We start from the raw sequence: 21,904 nt of genomic DNA, 5'->3' as shown, positions 1-21,904 counted from the left end.
GAAAAGCATTAACACCTGGGCAAGTTTCATAAACACCAGCTGCAATATAGCAATACATAAAACCAACCATGCAGAATATCATAAGCTAAATAAAACCAAAGGCTTGTCCATAAACAAGTAAATTGCATGTGAAAATTGTCTATCATGTACTATAAAATCCATGAGTAATTAAAAAAAAACAAAGAGAATTAAGATTGTCCTAAGTCCTAGACAACTGACAGCTCTCCGCATCGCTACATTTGTACAGTCATGGTAACATATGCATCTTTTCTTTACCATCTCTTTACACCATAAAAGCTTGTACAGACATTTATCTCCTGTGCAGGGGCAGCAGGTAATGGTAACCAACTGAGCCTCAGGCTTGGCATATAAACTATAACCTCGAACTACAGAATGTACAGTTTCCAGTACAAGCAACATTTTTATTTCCAGCCAGCTTGTACCTGCCCACTAAATAGATAAAAGAGGGAGCTCACACTAGCCTCAGTTAGCTGTACAACTTCGTTCCTATGCCATCTAAGAGGAATATGGGGACTGCAGTCCAATCCTCCTTTCTGTGAAAGAAAGAAAGAAAGAAAAACCCATTAGACTGGCCAAGTATTAAAGAGGCTGTGGGAGATCAAAAGGAGGCACTAGAAATATAAATGCAAGGGATAAGCTCGTAGAAACAGAACCACCATCGCTTTATGCAAAGTTCATGCAGAAAAGATGGAATAGTAAGCATGCACTCCAGAAGTCGCATGATGGTAGAACTTATGTAAAATCCAAAAGGTGGCTTTTCTTTTGAGCACAAAGGGAGATATAGATTCACGAAGTGAAAGTAATAGCAAAGAGAAGTATGCATTACCCCCAGCTGCAACGAGTTTCTCTACACGAGCAACTATATGCTTTCCGTAAGTATATTTCTTCAGCGCATTCAAGTGGACCTTTATTCGTGAAAGGATCAACTCGCGTTGCTGATCATCACAAGTCTCCAATACTTTCTGTACAACATAGTTAGCAAATTGATCTTTCATCATGGCCTGCCATTCACACAGGGAAAAGGGAGAGCGTATAAGTGAGATGCCTAAATGTTCCCATAAACAAGTATCTATTTTTTCTTTTTCATCGATGAATAGTTATCAACCAAAAGTGTATTTTTCCATTAGTAGGAAATGATTCTTAAATTACAAGGAACAAGCCATATATGATTGTCTCCAAATAGAGATTTTTCCTCTCTGTTGTTGATAGGTAGCGACAACATCATTTAGTGAACTATAACCAAACAATTCAGACCAAATAGAGATTTTTCCTTTGTTTCTCATTTTCTGAGCGCCTAAAGCATGAACTGCAGTATATCTGTAACTTTGAAACTCTGAAGTGGTAAATATTTGTCAATTTTTCGTAACTTTTTCTCCCTTCTCTTTTTCACTATAGATACAGCATGATTGAGCAAAAGGTATTGCTCACAGTTTATGTATCACGTAGGAAAGCAAAGCTTTTAACGAGAATGACAAAATCGTTCAACACTGCAGAGGACCGGTCAACTTTAAAACATATGTAAATTCAAATATTGTATGAAAACAATGATGTAGCATTCATAAAGAGGAAGTCAGGATATGCTCATAATGTGGAGCTTGCTAAAGTGAAACTGAAAATTACTGAATGAATAAGAAAAATAGTGGAAATTTCTCACTGCATAGGAAAACAATAAAGTGAAGCCATTAAAGCTGTAGCCAAAGCCCAAAGACATGCTCAACACAAGGCAGGCAGAACACTTGATCTCATGCCTTGGTTTTCCAGGAGAGATGGATAATGTTACCATAATCATGCCATAACTCATAATAAAAGACAACAACAACAAACCTGGAGTGGCTCATTTTCATCAGTGGAGCCAAGCATCTCGTTTACCAAAATTTGACGCTCTTCGGGGCCACCAAAAGTCAAACACTTCTCAACGACATTTGATGCAAACTTCTGTTGGCTCATCTGAACTATCTGTCCAGCTAATTTCTTGATAATGGCAGATCGCTCATGAGGTTTTCCATGCTCCAACACATGCTGTTACAATTCAAGCAATATAGAAGTGAGAGGATCCATAATAGCACACAGTACAAACCAAGAAGACTCCATAACAACATAGTCTGGTGGAACTCATACATTATGCTACAATGAAATAGATATCAGACCAAAGAGATAAAGAGATACAAATGTAAGCCATGCAGATCTGAAGACACTATATATTCTAGGCACAAAACAAATTTCAACAAAGCAACAATGAAGCCAAGCCAGTAAACATTAGAAGTTTGACAAGGCAAAGCAGCTGTGTCAAAGAATGCATCGCATAAAGAAACTGGATATTTTTGATAGCAATGCAATGTAACAGGCGGCAATATCTGGTTCATATGTCAAAGTGCCTTTTTCTTTACATCATGTAAAGTGTCAAAAAGAAAAGCATACCCTTGCTGCCTCCATCCGAGCTTCGTAGGATCTCTTTAACAAAATGCTGAAGGGGTTGAAATAGATTGCTTAAGTTCAGTCACAATATCATGACACTAGATAAAATGTCCACCAGTACAGAATAGAATTTTGACTACTTGGAAGAATGTAATATGTGCTTATCATGAGGTGGTTAAAAATACAGCCCACTTGATTTGCGAAACAAAGACAAGTTTAGAAGGAGATCTTGGTCGAAGATAGAAACAGATCTTCAAAATAATGGCCTCTTTCAAGAGGTTAGTGGCAAGTTCTTGGAGAAGCCTCCAATCAATGGGGATTATAGCAGGACCAACCTTGAATGGAAGTATGTATGCCAAGGATGTATGTTCTGTAAGCCAAACATTAACATGCAAGAATACTGTTCGAGTTAACTGTATATTCGCATTGTCAATGTTTGCAGCTGATGGTAATATTAAATAAAAGATGTCCTTTTGGTTTAGTTAAATACAATCATCTTAGGCAAGCAATGACAATATTTAGAGAGTCACAGAATGGGTGGAATTTCATTATAACTATTAACTTATGAAAAACAATATCATGCAAAATTACAAAAGAAAAGAATTTAAATGCTTAATGATCATCAGGAAAATTCACAGAAAAGCTATCGATCCACATAACATGAACATAATGTGTTTATCTTGTAATGTAAAGAAGTTTAACAGATAGAACAGTGAGAAACTTCGTATTGGAGAAATCCAGAGATGCTACAAACCTGGACAACATAATTCCCATACTGATCTTGTGCCAACATGCAAACAGATTGCAAAATTTCATCCATCACAATTTGTTGAGTTTTAGGATCATCACAGTGCTCTAATACCCTCTGAGTTAGGAAAGCAAAATGTTAAGTCCATGAAGCACTGACTAACATACAAATTTAAGCATCGATGCAAGTATAAGAAAGTTCATGAATTCCATACCTGTATCACACGACAACCATATGGATGAGTTGATAAAATCACGACTTGATCATAGAAGGTTGAGATGATAAACTGAATGGCATCCTGAGGGACACACTCGATACATTTTTGAATAACATGGTTTCCATTTTGATCACGTACACAGCGCATGATGTGGCCATCAAGCTCCATAACCATTTTTGTCTTCTGGTCCAAATCAACAACTTCGATCGCCTGCAGCAATGGTATGTACATATAGTTGACTTGCACCCACATTGAGCCATCTATTTGCATTATAATCGATATGTATCCATTTAATTCAAGCATGATCAAATGGAAGATCAGAAAAATATGATGAGTTAAGTACAGCAGCGGAATTCTTAGAACTTTCTTCTGCAGTTCAATGCGGAAAAACACAACTTTTGTCAGTTCAGTTGATATTTTCAGAACTTTCCCAAAAGATGGGCACCATCTCCATTCAACTAATAATTACAATATTATCTAGCATGCAAGAAGCTAAGAGAATGAGGGGAGAAAGATAGAAGCCAACAAAATAATACCAACCGGAGTTAATATGAGACATAACACACCTGAGCAAACAAGGACCAGATGGCCCAATTTTCTGAGGCCATTATTTATATACCAAGCTACTTGTTAATGTAGGACAAATATAACATGAGAAATATCTAAAGACTTTTCAAACAATCGAGTACAAAACAGTCATGTTTATTCATGTTATGTGGGTGTGCTGAGAAAGGATGTGCTAGAATACACACATCTGAGACTGGACCTTGATATCAGCAGCCAAACATGTTTTTACATGTCACAAACGATTAGAACTTCACAATGAAATTACAAATTCACCATTTCTTAAACTAAAATTATTTGTTTAATATAAACACCTATAAGTGAATAGAACAACTTACAGACAGTACGGTAAAATGTTGGTTGATAACTTGATATTATCATTGATGGTCGAATTTCCTAGCTTCCCTTTCAAATGAGAGAGATGCCTTGACTATGAATATAATGGAAAAGGGTTCTGATATAGAGATTCGAGTACCTGAAGATATTAATCAAGTTCTACATACCCATACAAAAATCTATATAGTATCCTATTTTTAAAACATCATTTCGATGGATTTTTAACCATAATTAGCCCCTTAAGCAGTGTTATAGACTTCAGTGTTGAACATCAATGACCAAAATATATATTTCAACACGTCATTTATAATTCACCAAATAAATCTTCTCCATCTCCACTCAAACATCTGATATCAAGATTTGCAGCTTGCCCCAGATTGAGTTCATCCAAAGTCCACCTTCACAAGTATTAGCCCATCAGCAAGTAAAATTCTTCTAAAGTTTCACCTCTGCCACACAACCACACAAGAGTCCAAGACATGCTCGTTAAAGCACCTTCCTATTTCTTACAGAAACATTTCTGACCACTTATTTGTGTTCCCTCAGAAAAGATTGATTTCTTTTAAGCGTAGAATATTTTTATGGACCCAAAAGATCTGCTTGCTAGGTTTGGATAGCACGGCTTAATAGGGCTCAAAATTTTATCTTGATTTTCTAACTGGTGTTCTGGTCCAAAATATTCTGCACAAATCATGCTTAATGGATTAATTTGTGTTCTAAAATTAGGTATACTAAAAATCTGAACAGGTGAACCAATATACAACAGTCTTCCAAAATCTGAAATGACAATAGCTAAAGAAAACTCAAAAGAATCTCTGAAACAAGAACCAGATGAAGCCACATGTCAACTTTGGCAAAATACCAATGGGCAGAATTTTCATGATTGGGAATTCTCAAGTTGTGTGCTAGGCAGCATTGCTCCTTTTACGTCGTTTATGATCAATTGAGAATATTAAGAGCAGCATCAAACAACAACAACAACAAAAAATTGGCAACTACTTAAGCAGCAAGGAGTTAAGGTTTGTTTTTTAATTAATTCAATAATTTTTTCACAATTCTGGTCGCTCTAGATTGAAAAATATCATTACAAAAGAGTAGTTCTTGGTTATAGTCCGGTCACCTTGAACAGACAAAGTAACACATATACTCTGTGACTGCCTATTGAGCTGTGGATCCATATTCATTCCATAATGAACAATAACTTCAGTGAGACAGCTGCTGGAAGTGCTTCCTAACAATAAAGATGAGAAAACAGGAGGAGAAACCTGCTATAAGTAGAAGCAAGTTGAAACACAAAAGCGGATAAGCTGAAAGCAATTTGCCTTTTTTTCGGGCCTTTTTGGGGGAAAGGCTGTGTGAAGGGTTAAGAAGGCAAGCATGCACAACAAATTATCTCTCTCATAACAGGTAAAACAAGTATAAAAGATTCTTTAAAGATGAGAACCACCACACCAAGGCGGGGTTCCTAGGAGAAAAGGTCATACAGTTAGCAGTAATATTGGGCATATCTAGGAGCACATATCCATTATACGCAGGATGAGAAAGTATGAATAAGACAAATAAGAAATGACTATCTGTATTCATTTATATGAAAATGTAAGTTATCCCAAATTTCACCTTGATATCAGAGTAGCAAAGAGCAAAACACTTAAGGCACAACCAAAAAAAACAGCCACCATAAACAGGATTTGTTATAGCAAAAAGAGCTAATATAATGTTTCTGCTTCATATTCACCAAAAAATATATATGGAGCTAAAGATACCTTTTGGATCACTCGACAGCCATACATCTGAAGGCTGAGAGCCAACACATGCCCATTAAGTTGGTTGGCCAATTCCCTTCTCTGAGCTGAACTCCCATGCTCAAAAAACTAACATAAAGGCAAATCATAAGCTTTTTTATAAAAAAAAATTGCACCCTAAAAGTAATGAAAAACTAGCACTAGAGAACCTAATTGCAGAGGGGGTGGGATCACCTTTTGGACCACATAATTTCCAAAAACATCCGTCATCAGTGATAGTGCATGAGGGATGACTTCTTCAAAAACCATGTTTTTCTCTTCAGTGGTTGATGTTTCAAGTTTCTGTTGTATGAAACGACTCCCATACTGGTCAGCACTGGACATAGCAAATAAAGCTGTTTAGGTACACAAATGCCTTGATGAGTGTTAAACATTATAAGAAATGTAGAACCAGGATTTTTAAGTCCAGATCATAGGGTTGTAACTGAGGCAATAGTTGGTAAACCTCAGTTTGCATTCAGGATTACATGGTAACAGGCAATAAGCTGACTCAGTATCAGGACATATTAGCTAATCCAGCCCTGCATTGCCCATTTTTTTTATTAATTGCTCTCTAAAGATACATATATACCACATTTCAGTTAAAAGCAAGTACAACATCAAGAGCTATTAGGTTCCATGTACAATTTTGAAATATCATGGAAAAAAACATGGTATTATCTAAGGTTTGCCGAACCGGTACCAGGACCCGTACTGGTCGGCGTCCGGTATAGTTCAGTACTATACCAAACCGGTATAGATAGGGCGTCACGGACCGGCACGCCCTTTTTTTTTTTAAGTTTTCAAGAATATTTAATTCATCATCTTTTTTTGAACTTTGTCAATGATTTTAAGTCTAATTTGATTTTTATGTTTTCTTATTTTTTTATGTTTTTTTAATGTTTCTATGATCTCAGTTTAATCTAGATGATGCAACTTATTGCTTAAAAATGATACAAATCATAAAATAATTAGTGAGATGTTGCATTCTACAATGAACAACATAAAATATCCTCAAATCAAGTAGTGTCATGAAAATTAAAAAAATAATACAAGCCCATAGATCGTCCATAGATCTACAATATATAAAAAAATCAAGCCCAAATCGAAAATTTTGGCATGATCTCCCTTTACTTTGCAATTTTTGAGATATTTTTTCAAGCCCCCACCCCTCCTAAAAAAAAAAGGAGGGAATGATGTAGAAAAGAGGAAGCACACCTTATTTAGCCTTGGATCTTCCTTCTGATAGCCTGAATCGAAGGTGTTATTTTTGGAGTATTTGGGAAGGAAAAGCGGCGGAACCGCTTTCAAATGCTGTTGGGAAGGCCTTCTCGAGCCTTCCCAACGGCCATCTGATACTTTAAAAGAATCATGTGGCAATCATTCAAGGAACAATGTCAACCCGATTTGGAACCGGGTTAACTCGGCCAATTCACACCAAGTATGCACCGAACCGATCAGTTCCGATCGGTAAGAGACCGATTCCGACCGGTTCTATAGAAGTTCCGGACGGTACGGGGCTGCAACCAAAAAAATTAGTCGAATCGACCCAGTTTCGCACCGGAGCAGCTCGGCACTGCCTAAACTAGGCGGTTCGGCGGTCCTTGGTATTATCTAATAAGTATCAATGATATCATCCAGAGTGATGAAGAGAACAATATTGAAATGTCAAGATCTGAATGCACGTTGAGCATACCTGAACTCAACCACATGGCCAGCAATTTCAGCAAGCTCAAAACATCTTGTCTTGTTGCTCTTGAACTCATCCAGAAGTGAGGATGGAAAATTTTCATCCATGTTGCCAGTTGGACCACAATGCCAGGAGCCCATGACACTCCCAGTTAAATTTCTCAAGCCAGAAGGAAATCGCATGTTGCGCTCACCATGCCTAAGAGGACTGCCAGGTCCAACTGGAGAAGCAATGGGACTTGCCAAAGGGCTTCCTGGATATGACATACCCAGGCCAAAAGCAGGATTCCCATAGAAACTTTGATTTAATGCTCCAGATTTACCTAGAAGCGGCATCCCATACTGTTTCTGCGGTTGAAGCAATGTCCCCCCATAAGCTTTCTGCAATCCAAGTAAATCCATATAAGAATTTCCAACAAAACCTGTTTCTGCAGCAGGATTGCTATGGGTAGCTGCAACTTGTGCTGTATATTCGACTGCCTTCAGATACTGAACATAAAGCGGGTCAGCAAGGGGTGACTGAAGAGCTGTTGCAGTCTGATTGCCAATTCGACCAAGATTCTGCAAGTCTGCTTGACTAGTTAAATTTGGGGGTGCAAATATACCACCTCCTAAGCCCCTGCAGTCCATACCAAGAGATACAGATGCAGCAGCAGCAGAAGCAGTTTCAAACAAAGAAGGCAAATTTCCTGTTCCAATATGATTCACTGTCATCGATGGTAACACAGAATTCGCAGAGAACCCACTCAATCCATAACCTGTAAATGCTGTATCAACAGTATCAAGATTCTGATACTGTGAAGATGAACCAGCAGCGGATCTGTGTGGTTCAGCAGGTGCATTTGGCCGTGGAACTGAATTTCTTGGGTCAATTTGACCTGTACCACTCCTGGCTGAATCAGCATATGAAGACTTAGATGACTGTGGAATAGAAGACACCCGTAAATATTCTGGATCAGAATTTTTCAGGAAAGTGTGTTGCTTGACATGGTTTTGACCGCTTTGCGAATCAAAAAGAAAAGACTGGTGGTTGTTGAATCCTGGTTGAAGCTTCAACTGGGAAATATTGACACTGTCCATTGCAGCTGCAGTTGACAAGCTTATGCCTGATAACGCAGCTATAAGATCATCAGATTCAGCAATGCCAGAGGAGCCACCATTGAAGGAAGATGAGCCATTGTTATGTTTCTTGTCATTGGCATTAAACCTCACACCAACTGGTGGAAGGCAAGGACTGGGAGCCCTTGCCACCAGCTGAGGATCAGGAGTGGTGCTTCTCTCTAGGGCTGATCCTGAAACAGGTGCGAAGTTATGAGATGCCGATGCATCAACATTCTGAAGTCCAGGGACACTATGAACATAACCCCCAGAATTTTTCCCATCTAAACACGCAATTTCTTTATGCAGAGCAAGATGAGACTCAGCAGATCCTAATGGTTCGACACCGTCAACAAGTGCATTGCGACTTCCTGGGTGAGAGGAATGGCCTGACATGGAAGTTCCACGGCCAAGGTCATCCTGTAATAAATGATAGCCAAATCTCATCAAGGCTTCGCAGTATAGTACCAGACCAAATTTATGAAAACAATGTAAAGGCAGATACCTGTATGTAAAAAATGGACATAAAATTTTAAACCGATCCTAATCTTATACATGGCACATGAATGAGCAAGTCTCATTGCTTTATATTTGATAAAATGTAAGGCATCTGACAAAGTAGACAGGATGCATGGCCATGAGAAACCAGGACGGCTGCTGGCAAACTAATGGTTGATTTATCATTTTCATCATCTTTCATATGTAATCTTAAATGGGGAAATAATTAGCCGGTGATACATTTAAATTAAAGGCAAGTGCTAGGCAAGTGCTGGGCAAGCAACAATGGCTGCGGATGATTGGGTACAATAGAGAATAAAAGTTGACAAATTGTAATCAACAGCCTTAGTCTAATATGATACTTAAATCATTTGAAAGTTCGGATTTTAAAAAATTGAGAAAGTTTTTTATTTGGCTAACATAATAAAGTCATTGCCCCAGATTTGGAATACATATCATGAGACTCTATAGGATTCACAACTACCACAATGACAAAATCATAGTTGTTTTAAAGTTCAAAAGTTGCAAAATTGCTAATATAATATAGCCATTGCCCCAGATTTGGAATACATATCATGAGACTATACAGGATTCACAACGACCACAATGACAAAATCATCGTTGTCTTAAGGCTCAAAAGTTATAGCGATGGTGCTTTCAGCAATTCTAAGCTGAAGCAACATACATCTGTAGACTAAGTCCTGCCCAATTTGAAATTATATGCATTCATCATTACCTCATTTATTGTTCTCCTTGCCGATTCCTGCCTCATTAATTAACTTTAAAAATACGCAAGAACAGAAAACAATATAGACCATACCAATTGCCAAATTTTCTTCTTTCTTAACCATCATTTACATCAACCATTAGATGTTGATGCATAAACAACCAAATACTTTAGCTCCCATACATAACCTTCGAGGGGGTCTAGCAATACACCATTGTAGGTGTCCCTGTTTTTATCTTTTAGAACAATTAAAGATGAATGACAGAGCCATTCCTCCAATCTCACATCCCACAAATTGCTTGAGACACTTTAGTCACACCAGATTTATACAGGTTAAAATGTGACATGGACTTCTCCATGCAGAGGATCTGAAAACTGTCGCACTATTTAACATTTAGTTATATGCATAATGGTGGGTATTCCCTACGATTGGTCAGTTCATAGCTGGACGGTTGTAAATTAGGGAGCAAGATTCGTCCCAACCAAAAAAAAGGGAAAAGAAAAAAAAAAAGTTCTCTGCCTTTTAGACTGAGAACGTTATATATGGATTCGCAGTGCAGTAATACAAACTTACAAAGCATAGAAGGGAAGTATATGAAAAGATAATAAAAATGAGGCACAATGATGAACATATGAATAAACTAAGAGTTCGTAAATTAGTTGTGGCAAGAGAAGAGACAATGAATCAAAAGGCCAAATTTAACAAGGAAAAAAGCAAGGACAGGATAAATAACAACAGAAGTGGACAGATAACCCAAGTTTCCGCTATATTAGAAATTTAAGCTGACTAGGTTAGTGATGATGGATATAATAGGCAAGCTATGAAACAAAGGCCTCATCAGCTTTAAAGGTACTAAAGCATAAAAGACAAAGGAACAGAAAAGGAGAAACAGCAGTTGAATAACTGGTACGGGATAAAATGGGTAAGTTATTACAAATAGCCGGATGGGGACTAGGGGAACCAGAGCATTCAAAGCACCGAATATAAAAGGCAATCAGGTATATGATGCAATATGAAGCTTAAAAGGACAAACAAAATGAGTATGCAAGCTAGTGACACAAATGCGAGCAAGAAGTACCACATGTGATAAAGCAGCTAATTGAGTAGAATTCAGTATACTTTAAACCACATGAAAAGAGCATTTCTAATACAGGACAAATCTGTTTGTCTAATAGATCCTGCATAAAGTCCAAATGGCACAAGGATAATAATCTCCTTAAAGAAAGAACAAAGTAATCTTAATCATATATATTCTGTTTCAAAATTTATAATTAATTCAGTAACCTTTGGGTGTATGGAGCACTGCACCATTCCCGTTGATACGAAACATAGTCAAAGAAATGAAAATCAAAAGCTTCACTTTCAAGTTTTAAAGAAAATGATGAGTCAGAAAGTACAGTGTTGGTAATAAATCTGCAGGAGGCAGCAAATCGCAGGCTGCAATAACTTGCAGGTGTTAGGGTGGCCTAATCGAATACATTAGGTTTTTCCACACATATACCTTAATTAACAAGACTGATCAAGGAATTTCATGTGGAGGGATTTTTTAAAAAAATATTAAGACTCCAATAAATCAAATACAACTAAAAAAGTAAGTAAATTACATACAACTAAATCAGCAAGATTTTAGAGTTCTTTCATGTGTACACAAATTTCATGCAGAGCCTTTTTTTTCTTATTAATCTCCTCCCCCCCCCCTTCTTGTACCGCTTATTATCTTGCATATACAACCTTTTAATCTAGGTCAACCTAGCATAATATAATTCCATATGAGGGAGTTACCCCTGGTCAATATTCCTGTTCTCTTAACCAGTCCAGCCCTAGCTTCCCTACTTCAAAAATACAATTCTTCAACTAGGTCACCAGATCTCTTCCACACCAATACACTCAAAATCATCACAAAAGATGCCTTATCAGAGAACAAGATATGAGATCCAAAGATGGATAGCTTTTTATAATTTTCTCCTTTCTAGCCTCCACATTTTCATGCCATGAATGTCATTTGTTCCCCCTACAATCTTAATTGTTTTCTCACATTATGTGAACCCTGCAAAATATAAGTCTTAAATAGCTATGATTTGGTGTGCACATGTCCATGTTTTACTGCATGACGAGCATGTGTAGAACATAAACAAGTTGTGAAGCAGCCCCAGAGCACTTACATGATTCCATATGTATCGATTATATGCCAAGGATTTTTTAGTGCCAACCATGCCATCGAGGCCTTCAATCTTAGTAGCTGACCCCGTACCAATTAAGGATTAGGTTGGTCAGTTTGGTAAACCTCCATACCAGCACATGGTGTAAAACTGAAGGCAAGATAGCAGCTGTACTATATGTCAGTATGGTACCATATCGAGTCCTTGTATTATGAGGTACACATATAGTATGGCATATATGAGATACTATATGTCTGTATGGTACCTTAGTGACCCCCCATACTATATTGGGTACTATATGGTAATGTCGGTACGTAGAACCTTGAATGCTAGTTTATGTCATCCCATGCCACCAAATTGCTGGCATTGGGCGCAGGGGTGCCAAGATACCCTGCATATTGATTCATGCTCACCCGTATCGAGCAGTGTTGGTTCAGCACAAGACAATTTGGGTTAGGACCTCATGATGTTGAGTGCTTTTGGGAGAAAATAATTCTTTGTTTTGGCACCACACTACACATGTCAACATGGCAGAGCAGGCACTATACCAGCAGGGATGCCCATAGGCACCAACACTCAAATTCATGCATATTCATGTACGAAGATATCTAACCCCCAATCTAGTAGTTACAAAGGTCAAGGAGTCAAATCCTGACATCAGCACTCCTAACAGAGGAAACACCACAGACTTTTTTGTTTTATCTAATTTCCACATTTCCTTTATGTTATTTAATGTTGACTAGGCATTGGTGCATCAAAAGGCAGTTGTCACTATAGGAACCTTCAATTTTAACAATATAGCTGAACCAGAGTCAATCCTGTTCTGGCCTTAAAAGGATTTTGAGTTTCCTACAGAATCCACCATAAGTTGTTGCTATTACAATTCCATCTAAATGACTTCTTATTTTTTTTTTACCTTTTAAAAATGACTTTTAATTTTGTCTCATTTGAACAAAGTACAATAAGCAAACACTTCTGTTCATTTTTCAGAATCATAAACTAGTTCTCACCCTTAAATCCATTTCAGATAAGTATAGAACACATTTTTGTTAGGAGTCTAGGAAATTATCAAGATAACATAACCGCAAAAGGGTTGACGGTGCAAGGAAAGTGTTTTACTGAAGTGAATAACAGAAGAAAGTATGAAGTCATTTACATCACTACCTAGAATATTCTCTTAGTCTGGATAGATTTTTCTATGCTTCATCATCAGCTTCAACCTTCAGATTTCATATAGAGATATTTTCTGCTACATCTAATGCAAATTCCCAGTATGACCGGATATTTACATGTAAAGTCATGCATCTCACTTCTAAGCAGCTTGGACCTGTTTCAGTCCCTTCTATACGCTAACCTTTAGTACTTAAACTCCACCATATTTACCCTCCAATAAATTCCAAGAAAGAAAAGGTGATAGATACATGATCCGAAATGAAGTGTAAATTTATTAAATCTGAAACCACAGCAAATCATTAATTGATTCTTCTATTTGAATAAATCACATCCGTTCCAAGTTCCCATAGCTAGTAAAGAAAAACAACAACATCAATGTATATTTATAAGTGCACCTTTGGCGAAATAAGAAACCATGTTAAACTTCCTATGTTTTTCCTTTATATACCTTATCTCTAGACCTTTCAAGTAAACTAAATAAACCCAAAAAATAAAATTTTGTATAGAAGGCGAATGTATTCATATTTTCGCTCTTATCATAGATGTCTACAATTAAACCATACTTCAGGCGATTCAGCTACTTCTCCTGATTTACAAATCATTTCCATCTCTAACCACTACAATCACTCTGCATAAGCCCCTTGCAAAAGGAGGAAGGAAAAGATACAGGGGAAACCACTCCTATGAATTCACACATATTTTTTAACATTAAACAATTTACAGGAAAGACCTCTTTCATTCCAGCTGTTGTATTAAATATTGGGGCCTTCTCATCATATGCTTATTAATGATTTGCTTGGCTGACCATTTATAAAATAAAAAGATGATCTAGAAAGAGACAATCGAGCTATCAAATAACAGGATTCGGAAAAAGAAAAAAATGATGCTGAAATTTGGTTGCGAGTGTTTCCATTTTGATTTTTACTACAGTTATATCATTGACCGTGTCCTACAAAATCGAATCGAATGCAAGTAGATGTGTGCCTCCAGATATGGCAAGAAACAAATTGTCCTCTATATTTTTTATGCACCGAAATGAGAATTACCATAAGCACGTAGAAAGGGAAAATGATACATGTATCAGCATGTACAAGTAAAGTCATATAATTAGGGAAAGAAAAGAGCCCAGTAGAAAATAAAGATACTTCACCAAAGCATCGTAATGTCTCCAGCTACAAAATAGAAAAATCAGGCACGAGAACTCCTCATGGTTGTCGCTCATAGGAAATATTATACAAGTAAAGGTTTCAGCATGCAAGAATTATAATGTTAAAAATTGGGGGAAAATGAAAAAGATTAAATTTTTACAGTTGCAATATTTAAGTAAAGTCAAATAGCAATGGAACGTTCAAACTACAAGGAAACAGAATATATATTTCGTGCCACCGGAAATCACCTGAAGAATATCAGCAAAGCTCTTCTGTCGGCAGAGTGACAAGCCGATCAGCCCATCTCCTCCTTGGTTCAGCCACTCCCCAGAACCAGGCACCGCCCTCAGGTCGCCCTTGCGCTCCTCCTGCGAACCGAAGCCAGGCTGCTGCGAGAAGAGCGAGCTGTCCCTCCCTTCCCCGTCCCTGTTTGGTCCCCTCCTATCCCCGATCCCTCCCAGCACCGAGCTCCCGGCCTTAAGCCTCTGTGTGGACCTCCAGTCCTCCTTGGATAGAATCGGAGGAGGGAGGCGCGGGTTCAGATTAACATGAGAGTAGTAGTAGGAGGGGTAAGCCGGATGAGACCGGACCTCCTCCTCAGATAACAACACATTCCCATTATTTCCCGGGAAGAAATCCGGCACGCCAGCAACGACCTCCCTGCTAAAGAGCCCTCCCGCGGCGGTGAGCGACCCTTCGACGGTAGGAGGCGCGGAGCCACTCCGGTAAAGATTCAGCTCCCGCACCCGATCGCTCGCCTCCTGCCTCCTCTGCTCCAGGAGGAGCAACTCCAACTCCTCCCCACCAAATCCTTCCCCCCCGCTTCCGATCATGGACCGAACCCCTCTCTCCGATAGCATCGTTAGGGGGCTCTCAGTGACCATTCCAAAAACCCAAAAAAAAAGGAAGAAGAAGAAGAAGAAACAAAAAAGAAGAGGAGATAAAACTAAACTTCAAAACCACCCCAAAAAGAAACGAGAAAGGAGAAAAGACAGCGAAAGATGGCAGCTTGAACAGCTCCGAGACTAGAAAACCCCAAACCCGCTATGTTTTAACTGGAAAGATTGGATCTTTCGCCATTAAAACAAGGATTCACACCATTTCCCGATTGGAAACCCTAAATCCCCGGCTCGGCGACCGATCGCCACTCGGGAGGCGAAATTGCCTTAGGCGTCCGAGAGATCGAATGAAAAAGGTGCGATCTTAATACGATCGAGCTCGAAGCGATTGCCGATCGGCCATCGATTCCGCCATTGATACCCCGCTCTCCGCTCCGAGGCCCTGGAACGAGGAGAGAAGGGAAGCGAGTAGCAGCAGTGAGAGAAAGAAAGCAAGAGAACAATAGAGTGAGGTAGGTGCCTGGGGGTGATAAGCTCTAGGACTCGGACGATCTCGACCGTCTGATGGAGGAATCAGCGGTCAATGTCGGTCCAGACTGGGGAATTTCGGCATGATTAGGGTTTTTACAAGACGCCACCGCTCGGACTTTGCCGAAGCCGATTTAAAAAATAATACATTTTTTTCTCTTTCCCATTTAATGCATGCAAGGGGTTTAGCTAGATTTTATTTTTCGCTTTCTTAAATTATTATCTGATGTGTTTTCTTGTTTGAGTGGATGCGTCGTTTTCCGGCTCGTGCTCCGAACCCGCGCGGCGGAGAGATGCCGGTGTCACGTCGCCAGGGGCTGGATTCGCTCGTGCGGCTCGCACGTGACGGGGCGCCCGGGGTTCCGGAAAGGGGCCCCGAACGAGGGGCAAGGAATACGCGAATTCCAGAAAAGAAATTTCTGATCTTTCCTTTTGTGAATTTCTGGATAATTTGCTGATATTCGGCAGATATTTGTTGCATATCAAAAAATAGTAGTGATGCTGTAACCGTTGGATGCAAATTCGACGTCTCTAATTGGGACAGAAGATTGGACCGTTCGAACCCGCCGTTTCGTATAGCGAAGAAAATCCAATCATTACATCAAATCAAATATTTTAATAAATAAAAATTGAGGGGAAGGAGAGCAAACATGGCATTCATATATTAGCAGTCAATGCAGCCAAATCACATAAAACATTCTATAGTTAAGAATCATATGCAAATCTAGGTTGCCTCTTTTGCTACATATCATTCAAAAAAATTTATCAAAATAGACCACATATCTGCGTTGGAGCCTCTTTATAGCCATCTGTTCTCTAATTTTGTTGACCGCATTCATACCTGACGGATGTGTGCCACCATTATACCAAAAAAAAAAAAATCATATAAACTTTCCTCAAAGAAGATTCCCAGCAGTATTTAGGAGTTCCTCTTTCATGTGCCGATTTGAAACATGCAGATTTTGCTTATATGGTGAATAAAAATGAAGCTTAAATTAAAAGTTGGTAATAAAAACTCTCTCCTTTGCAGGAAGAGCAACCTCGCTGTAGTCAGTTTTGACTTCTATACCGCTCTTCACCATGGCATACCTGCATATACCATCGTTCATGCTGCATAAACTATTTGGCGCAAGTGTTCGCCTATTTAGCGTAAAATCTCTTTCTTCTTTCAATACCATATTGTATAAGTTACATGCCTCCTCTCAAATTATCCTTTAGAATAAAAATAAAAGTATATTTACAACGTGAGCTATGATGAACACATTCAATCACAATTTCGTGCAAAGTAGGAACCCACCAGCTACTAATGAAGAGAAAGCTAGATGAGGAGCATACTTGATTAATTACTAGGGTGACAGGATCCAACTCAATGAACTTTTTCTTAATAGACAAGATCATAAGACTATAGATTGTGCCTAAATAAGTATTTAAACAAATATTGAAATGACCAATTCAACTTATAAAATTTTTTGCACCCAAATACATGATATTTAGGGACTTCTACTAGGCATGTAGGTTCGCTCTTAACTCGGCTTAATATTCACTGAAATTGTAATAAATTAGTAGACATAAATGCGTAGGTAGGTTGTGCTTCCTCACCAGACTATTTGCTTCAAAGAACAATAAAGTATTGATAAGATCTACATTGTTCGTTCATCGGAAAATCCATACGTAATAATATATGGAAACCAAAGTAATAACATGCCACTAGAAGGTATGATGTTACATCATAGAACTCAGATGATTATAAGGGGACCATAGAGTGACGAAGTCTTGGTGAGATCCAAGATGATGGCAATATCACTTTCTCAAACCATCTAAAATATCTTATATGATGCTGCCATTTTTTAAAATTGTCATACGATGTATAAGGAGGAGATAGAAATCTCACAATTTTTCAAGAAATTATATCTTGCACTAAATGTGTCAGCTTAGCGGTATACCGAGCTAATAATATTATATCATATTAGACCAAATTTTTATGTCAACATATCTAAATTACGGTAAGAGTTTGAAATTCAAATCTCTCTCTCCATCTATTAAACTTTCTCTCTCTCACTCTCTTACTCTCTCTTCACATGAAGTCCATGGCCGCCAACACACCTTGCTCCCCTCTCTCTTAGGCTAATGTGTGGCCCGGTATATCACCGAACTGGTACATCGGGTGTAGGAAATAATTTCTCCTATTTTTTTGCTTTTGACTTATTCAACTTGGAGAGTTTAGTTTAAAGTAAAATAAGCTTTTCAAATTGTAATTTCATTTTTAAGCTAAAATTTCATACTTCAAAGTTTCGATAAGCATCTTGGCAAATGCATTTCAACATTAGTTTGGTCATTAAATCTCCTGAAGCAATTTTTTAGTAGATAGGCAAAAATAGAAACAGAAAATATATGCTTTCCATCGTCGAGCACCCAAGCTAGAATGCGGGGTGTCATCAAAACATAATTAAATAACATGTGGGAACTCTTGCATGACCATGTTTCAAGCAACCAGAAATCCTGCCCATATTAAAAGCAGCGAAAGGAAGTCTCGAAAGGTCTGTGAGTTGGAGAAACTGACGTTGGTGTCATACTAGTCCAGCCAATTTCAATGCGGACGAAGGTTGATCAAAGCTTGTATTGAGAAAAAGCCTAGGCTAAGACTAAATAAGCCAAGCACGCCCACATTTTAGCCCAAGGCAAGCCACTACCGGCTCAAGCAGTTGACTCGACTTGCCTTTCCAAAAAAATTGCTCCCAACTCCCAATCAACTCTTTCTGCCTTGGGCCCTCAACTCAAACCGGCCTCGAACACCGGATAAAGAATAAAAGAAAAACATATGCCCGTGGAGCCGCCTGCGACAGTGGGATCAATGATTTACCTCAACCTTATCATGAGACGGTGATCATGTATATTTATAATTGAGAATGTACAAAAGATTATAACTACGACGAAAGAAATAATAAATGGATTCTAAAATTAATCATGCTATTCGAAATTCAGAATTTAAAATTCAACGCTTCTCGAACTATGGTTCTTGATATATGGGTTGATATAGGGCTGAGATGAAGATAGTGCCAATAATAATATTTTCGGTGGGTTCATGAATGGATTCCAGCCAAGATCACCCGCTTTTTGCCAACTGTTGTTGCTTAACTCGAGGCTTGGGCTTAGCCAACTGTTTTAACTTAACGTTGTCGCATAGCCACTTGTGGTTACTACGGTCTGGCTTGGGTCGCCCAACTCTATCCTCTAATCCAGACCACATCGCATGGGTGCTTCTTTGTGCAAGGGCATAGCTTTAAAAGGTTGAACTAAACTGGTTTCTAACTAGACCGGACTCATTTAATATTTGCAGACCAACTTTTGGTGGGCTCTAACTTCAACCCAACGCTTCACATATTTTTAATTTATTTGAGATGTTAGCCTAGTAGGCTGGCTCGATTTACTTGGACCCATATGTGCTGCATTCACAATGCAGTCTTGCTCTCTTTTGGGCCAACTGCAGGCCCAGCACTACCGGAAAGTGGTCCATCACATCTGTTCACAGCCGGAGTGGGCCTCGAAATGACCCTGGCCCGAGCATGTCCTTCTCCTGGAATGCCAGAGATGGATCTGGAATCCTGAGTGGAAAAGTTTCTGCTAAAAGTGGGAAAAGAGTGGGGCCTGCCCGAGCATTGGCTAAGGCAAGTCGCCCGAGCATATCCTTCTCCTGGAATGCTAGAGATGGATCTGGAATCCTGAGCGGAAAAGTTTCTGCTAAAAGTGGCAAAAGAGTGGGGCCTGCTTACAGCGCCCTTTCTTGTACTGCAATGTAATGGGTTGTCGTGACTTGGGGACCTGGTCAGAAATCTCCCAGCCTAAGTTGGATTGGTTTATAATCTGATTGAAAAGATTAAACTCACAGAAGCTGATTTCACATAACTCCAATCCACTGCTTGATTTGTACTTTTTTTTTTTTTTTTTTTTTGGCTAAGAACGGGCATATCATACTACACGGGTACGAATACACCCAGCAGAATCTGCAAACAAAAGGCTCCGGAATGCATCGGGCAAGTCATCCTCACCAACCCATAGGGTGCTTCCTGAGTGGTTCGCAACATACGACGCCACCCAATCAGCCGCCCCGTTTGCCTCACGATATATATGCCTAGCCTGAAAAGTAAATCCCTCCCTCACCATCAACCATATATCACGGAGCAAAGGATGAGCCCCTCCACCTCTGTGAGAGCCCTTTCGGACCCAGCTAATCACCGTGGTCGAGTCACCCTCCAGGAGGATGGACCTCGCCTGAAGTACATGTCGTGCATATCGTAAGCCCATCCAAGCCGCCCGTAGCTCTGCCCCAGGGACCGAGGTGTCAAAGATCTGACAACCCCCTGCTGCCACCGTGCTGGAACTCGGACCCCTGATAACAAACCCTGCTCCTCCCCTCCTGCCACCATCCAGGACCGAAGCCATCAAAATTGACCTTGAGGAAGCTTAGGGGTGGGGGCTCCCAGGTGAAAAACACCGTATGAGAGACTGCCAAAGCAGCATGGGAGTCCCAGATGTCCCGAGCTGTCAAAGGTCTATGATCCGGACCTGCCTGAAGAATCTCTGCTGCATGTGCCCGCGCCCGCTCCATCACAAATCGTGGGGACAGGCTAGGCTCACCAAAATTCGGGCGTTCCTGGCCATCCATACCTGATAAACTATGCAGGACGCCCTAATAGCCACAGAACGCATTTGGTGGGAACTGGACCAATGCCGAACCTCCTCCAGAAAATAGTCCCTCCGGCTCCATGCTGCCTCCGAAATCCCAGAAAGCCTCCAAGCCCTCCGCGCCCAGACACACTGGAATAGCACGTGGTCCATCGACTCATCTACCTCACAAGACTGGCACAGAGGAGGAATGCTAACTCCCCGTTGGCTCAACGCCAAGCTCGTCGGCAGCCGATCCCAGGCTACCTTCTAGAGGAATAATGCAACCCTCTGGTGTAGCCCAAATCTCCAAACCCAGCTTGATTTGTACTTCACTTATCAATTTTGATGCCAAGAGAACTTGAGAGTCTATAAAAATAAAATTAAACAAACAAGTGCATGTGCATGTTTGTGTGCACGCGCACAATATATAAGAGATAGAATTTGCTTTTTTCAGAAAGAAAAAAAAATCTACTCTTCTCGAATTTAATAGTAATAATATGCCAATCAAATTAAAGATTCGTACCATTGGTCATGATGTATACTATAATACTTAGAGACTAAAAAGTACGTATTCTGCTAGTTTCTAATTCATGCATCAGGCTAGCACAAAAGTAAATAGCTAATATGATGAACGATTTTGCTTTGCTATGAATTGAGCATAAAAATCTGATGATTTTCAATCTATATATATTTTAACATATGTGGATTATGATTTTTTTATAAAATAATCTAAATATTTTATCATGCATTCTAACATGGTAATATGATAGAAATCATCGATATTTTAGTCCACATGATGCATAGATTAGACCACAAAAATCTGCGATACAATAGCATAGGTTTTTAGTTTGGATTACCTTATGTTTAATTTTCGACGTGAAAGAATAAGATCTCTTATCCTCTTCATAGAAGTGTAGCCCAACCCTATATATATATATATATATATATATATATATATATATATAAAGAGAGGGAGAGAGAGAAAAAGATATTATGACTTTAAATGAGAATACAATCAATCTTAATCACGCCATTGGATCCATTATTTACTTCATTTTTTTCACTGTCTCCCAGATCGCATGGACCATGGTCCACATCATATAATTTTCATAAAGGTCTAGTGTTATATCTAGTGGCATGTCCAACTCAAATTATCTCAAAATGCTCTAAAGTTCTATTCAGACATGGCGTTGATGCGTGGGACCGACCTACAGCACCATGTTGGTAATACAGTTTCGAATCCTGTTGAAGCAAGTAGAATGGAGTAATTGAAATTAAGAAAAGGTCCAATGGTCGA

At 39.1% G+C, this 21,904-nt stretch overlaps 1 protein-coding gene across 2 annotated transcripts; it reads right to left on the bottom strand.

Moving 5' to 3' along the window:
- Positions 1–103: 103 nt before the first annotated feature.
- On the bottom strand, positions 104–16,103 carry LOC103704151 (pumilio homolog 2-like). Of its 2 annotated transcripts, none has more exons than XM_088703673.2 (9): positions 14,824–16,103; positions 7,779–9,289; positions 6,278–6,419; positions 6,065–6,172; positions 3,399–3,770; positions 3,191–3,301; positions 1,846–2,040; positions 848–1,022; positions 104–554 (listed from the first exon to the last, which is right to left on the bottom strand). In XM_088703673.2, the coding sequence occupies exons 1-9, from the start codon at positions 15,457–15,459 to the stop codon at positions 517–519; spliced, it is 3,288 nt and encodes a 1,095-aa protein (XP_088559799.1). In that variant the 5' UTR covers positions 15,460–16,103; the 3' UTR covers positions 104–516. The 2 variants fall into 2 exon arrangements, with proteins under 2 accessions (XP_088559799.1, XP_008785558.1); XM_008787336.6 differs by having other exon boundaries at positions 3,399–3,611.
- Positions 16,104–21,904: the final 5,801 nt, after the last annotated feature.

Source organism: Phoenix dactylifera, chromosome 8 (assembly GCF_051530095.1).
Source record: "Phoenix dactylifera cultivar Ajwa chromosome 8, Ajwa_hap1_PhDact_Kaust_v1.1, whole genome shotgun sequence".
NCBI classification, from domain to species: domain Eukaryota; kingdom Viridiplantae; phylum Streptophyta; class Magnoliopsida; order Arecales; family Arecaceae; genus Phoenix; species Phoenix dactylifera.
Note: the sequence above shows the minus strand (reverse complement) of the source record. Positions and strands in the feature narration are given on the sequence as shown.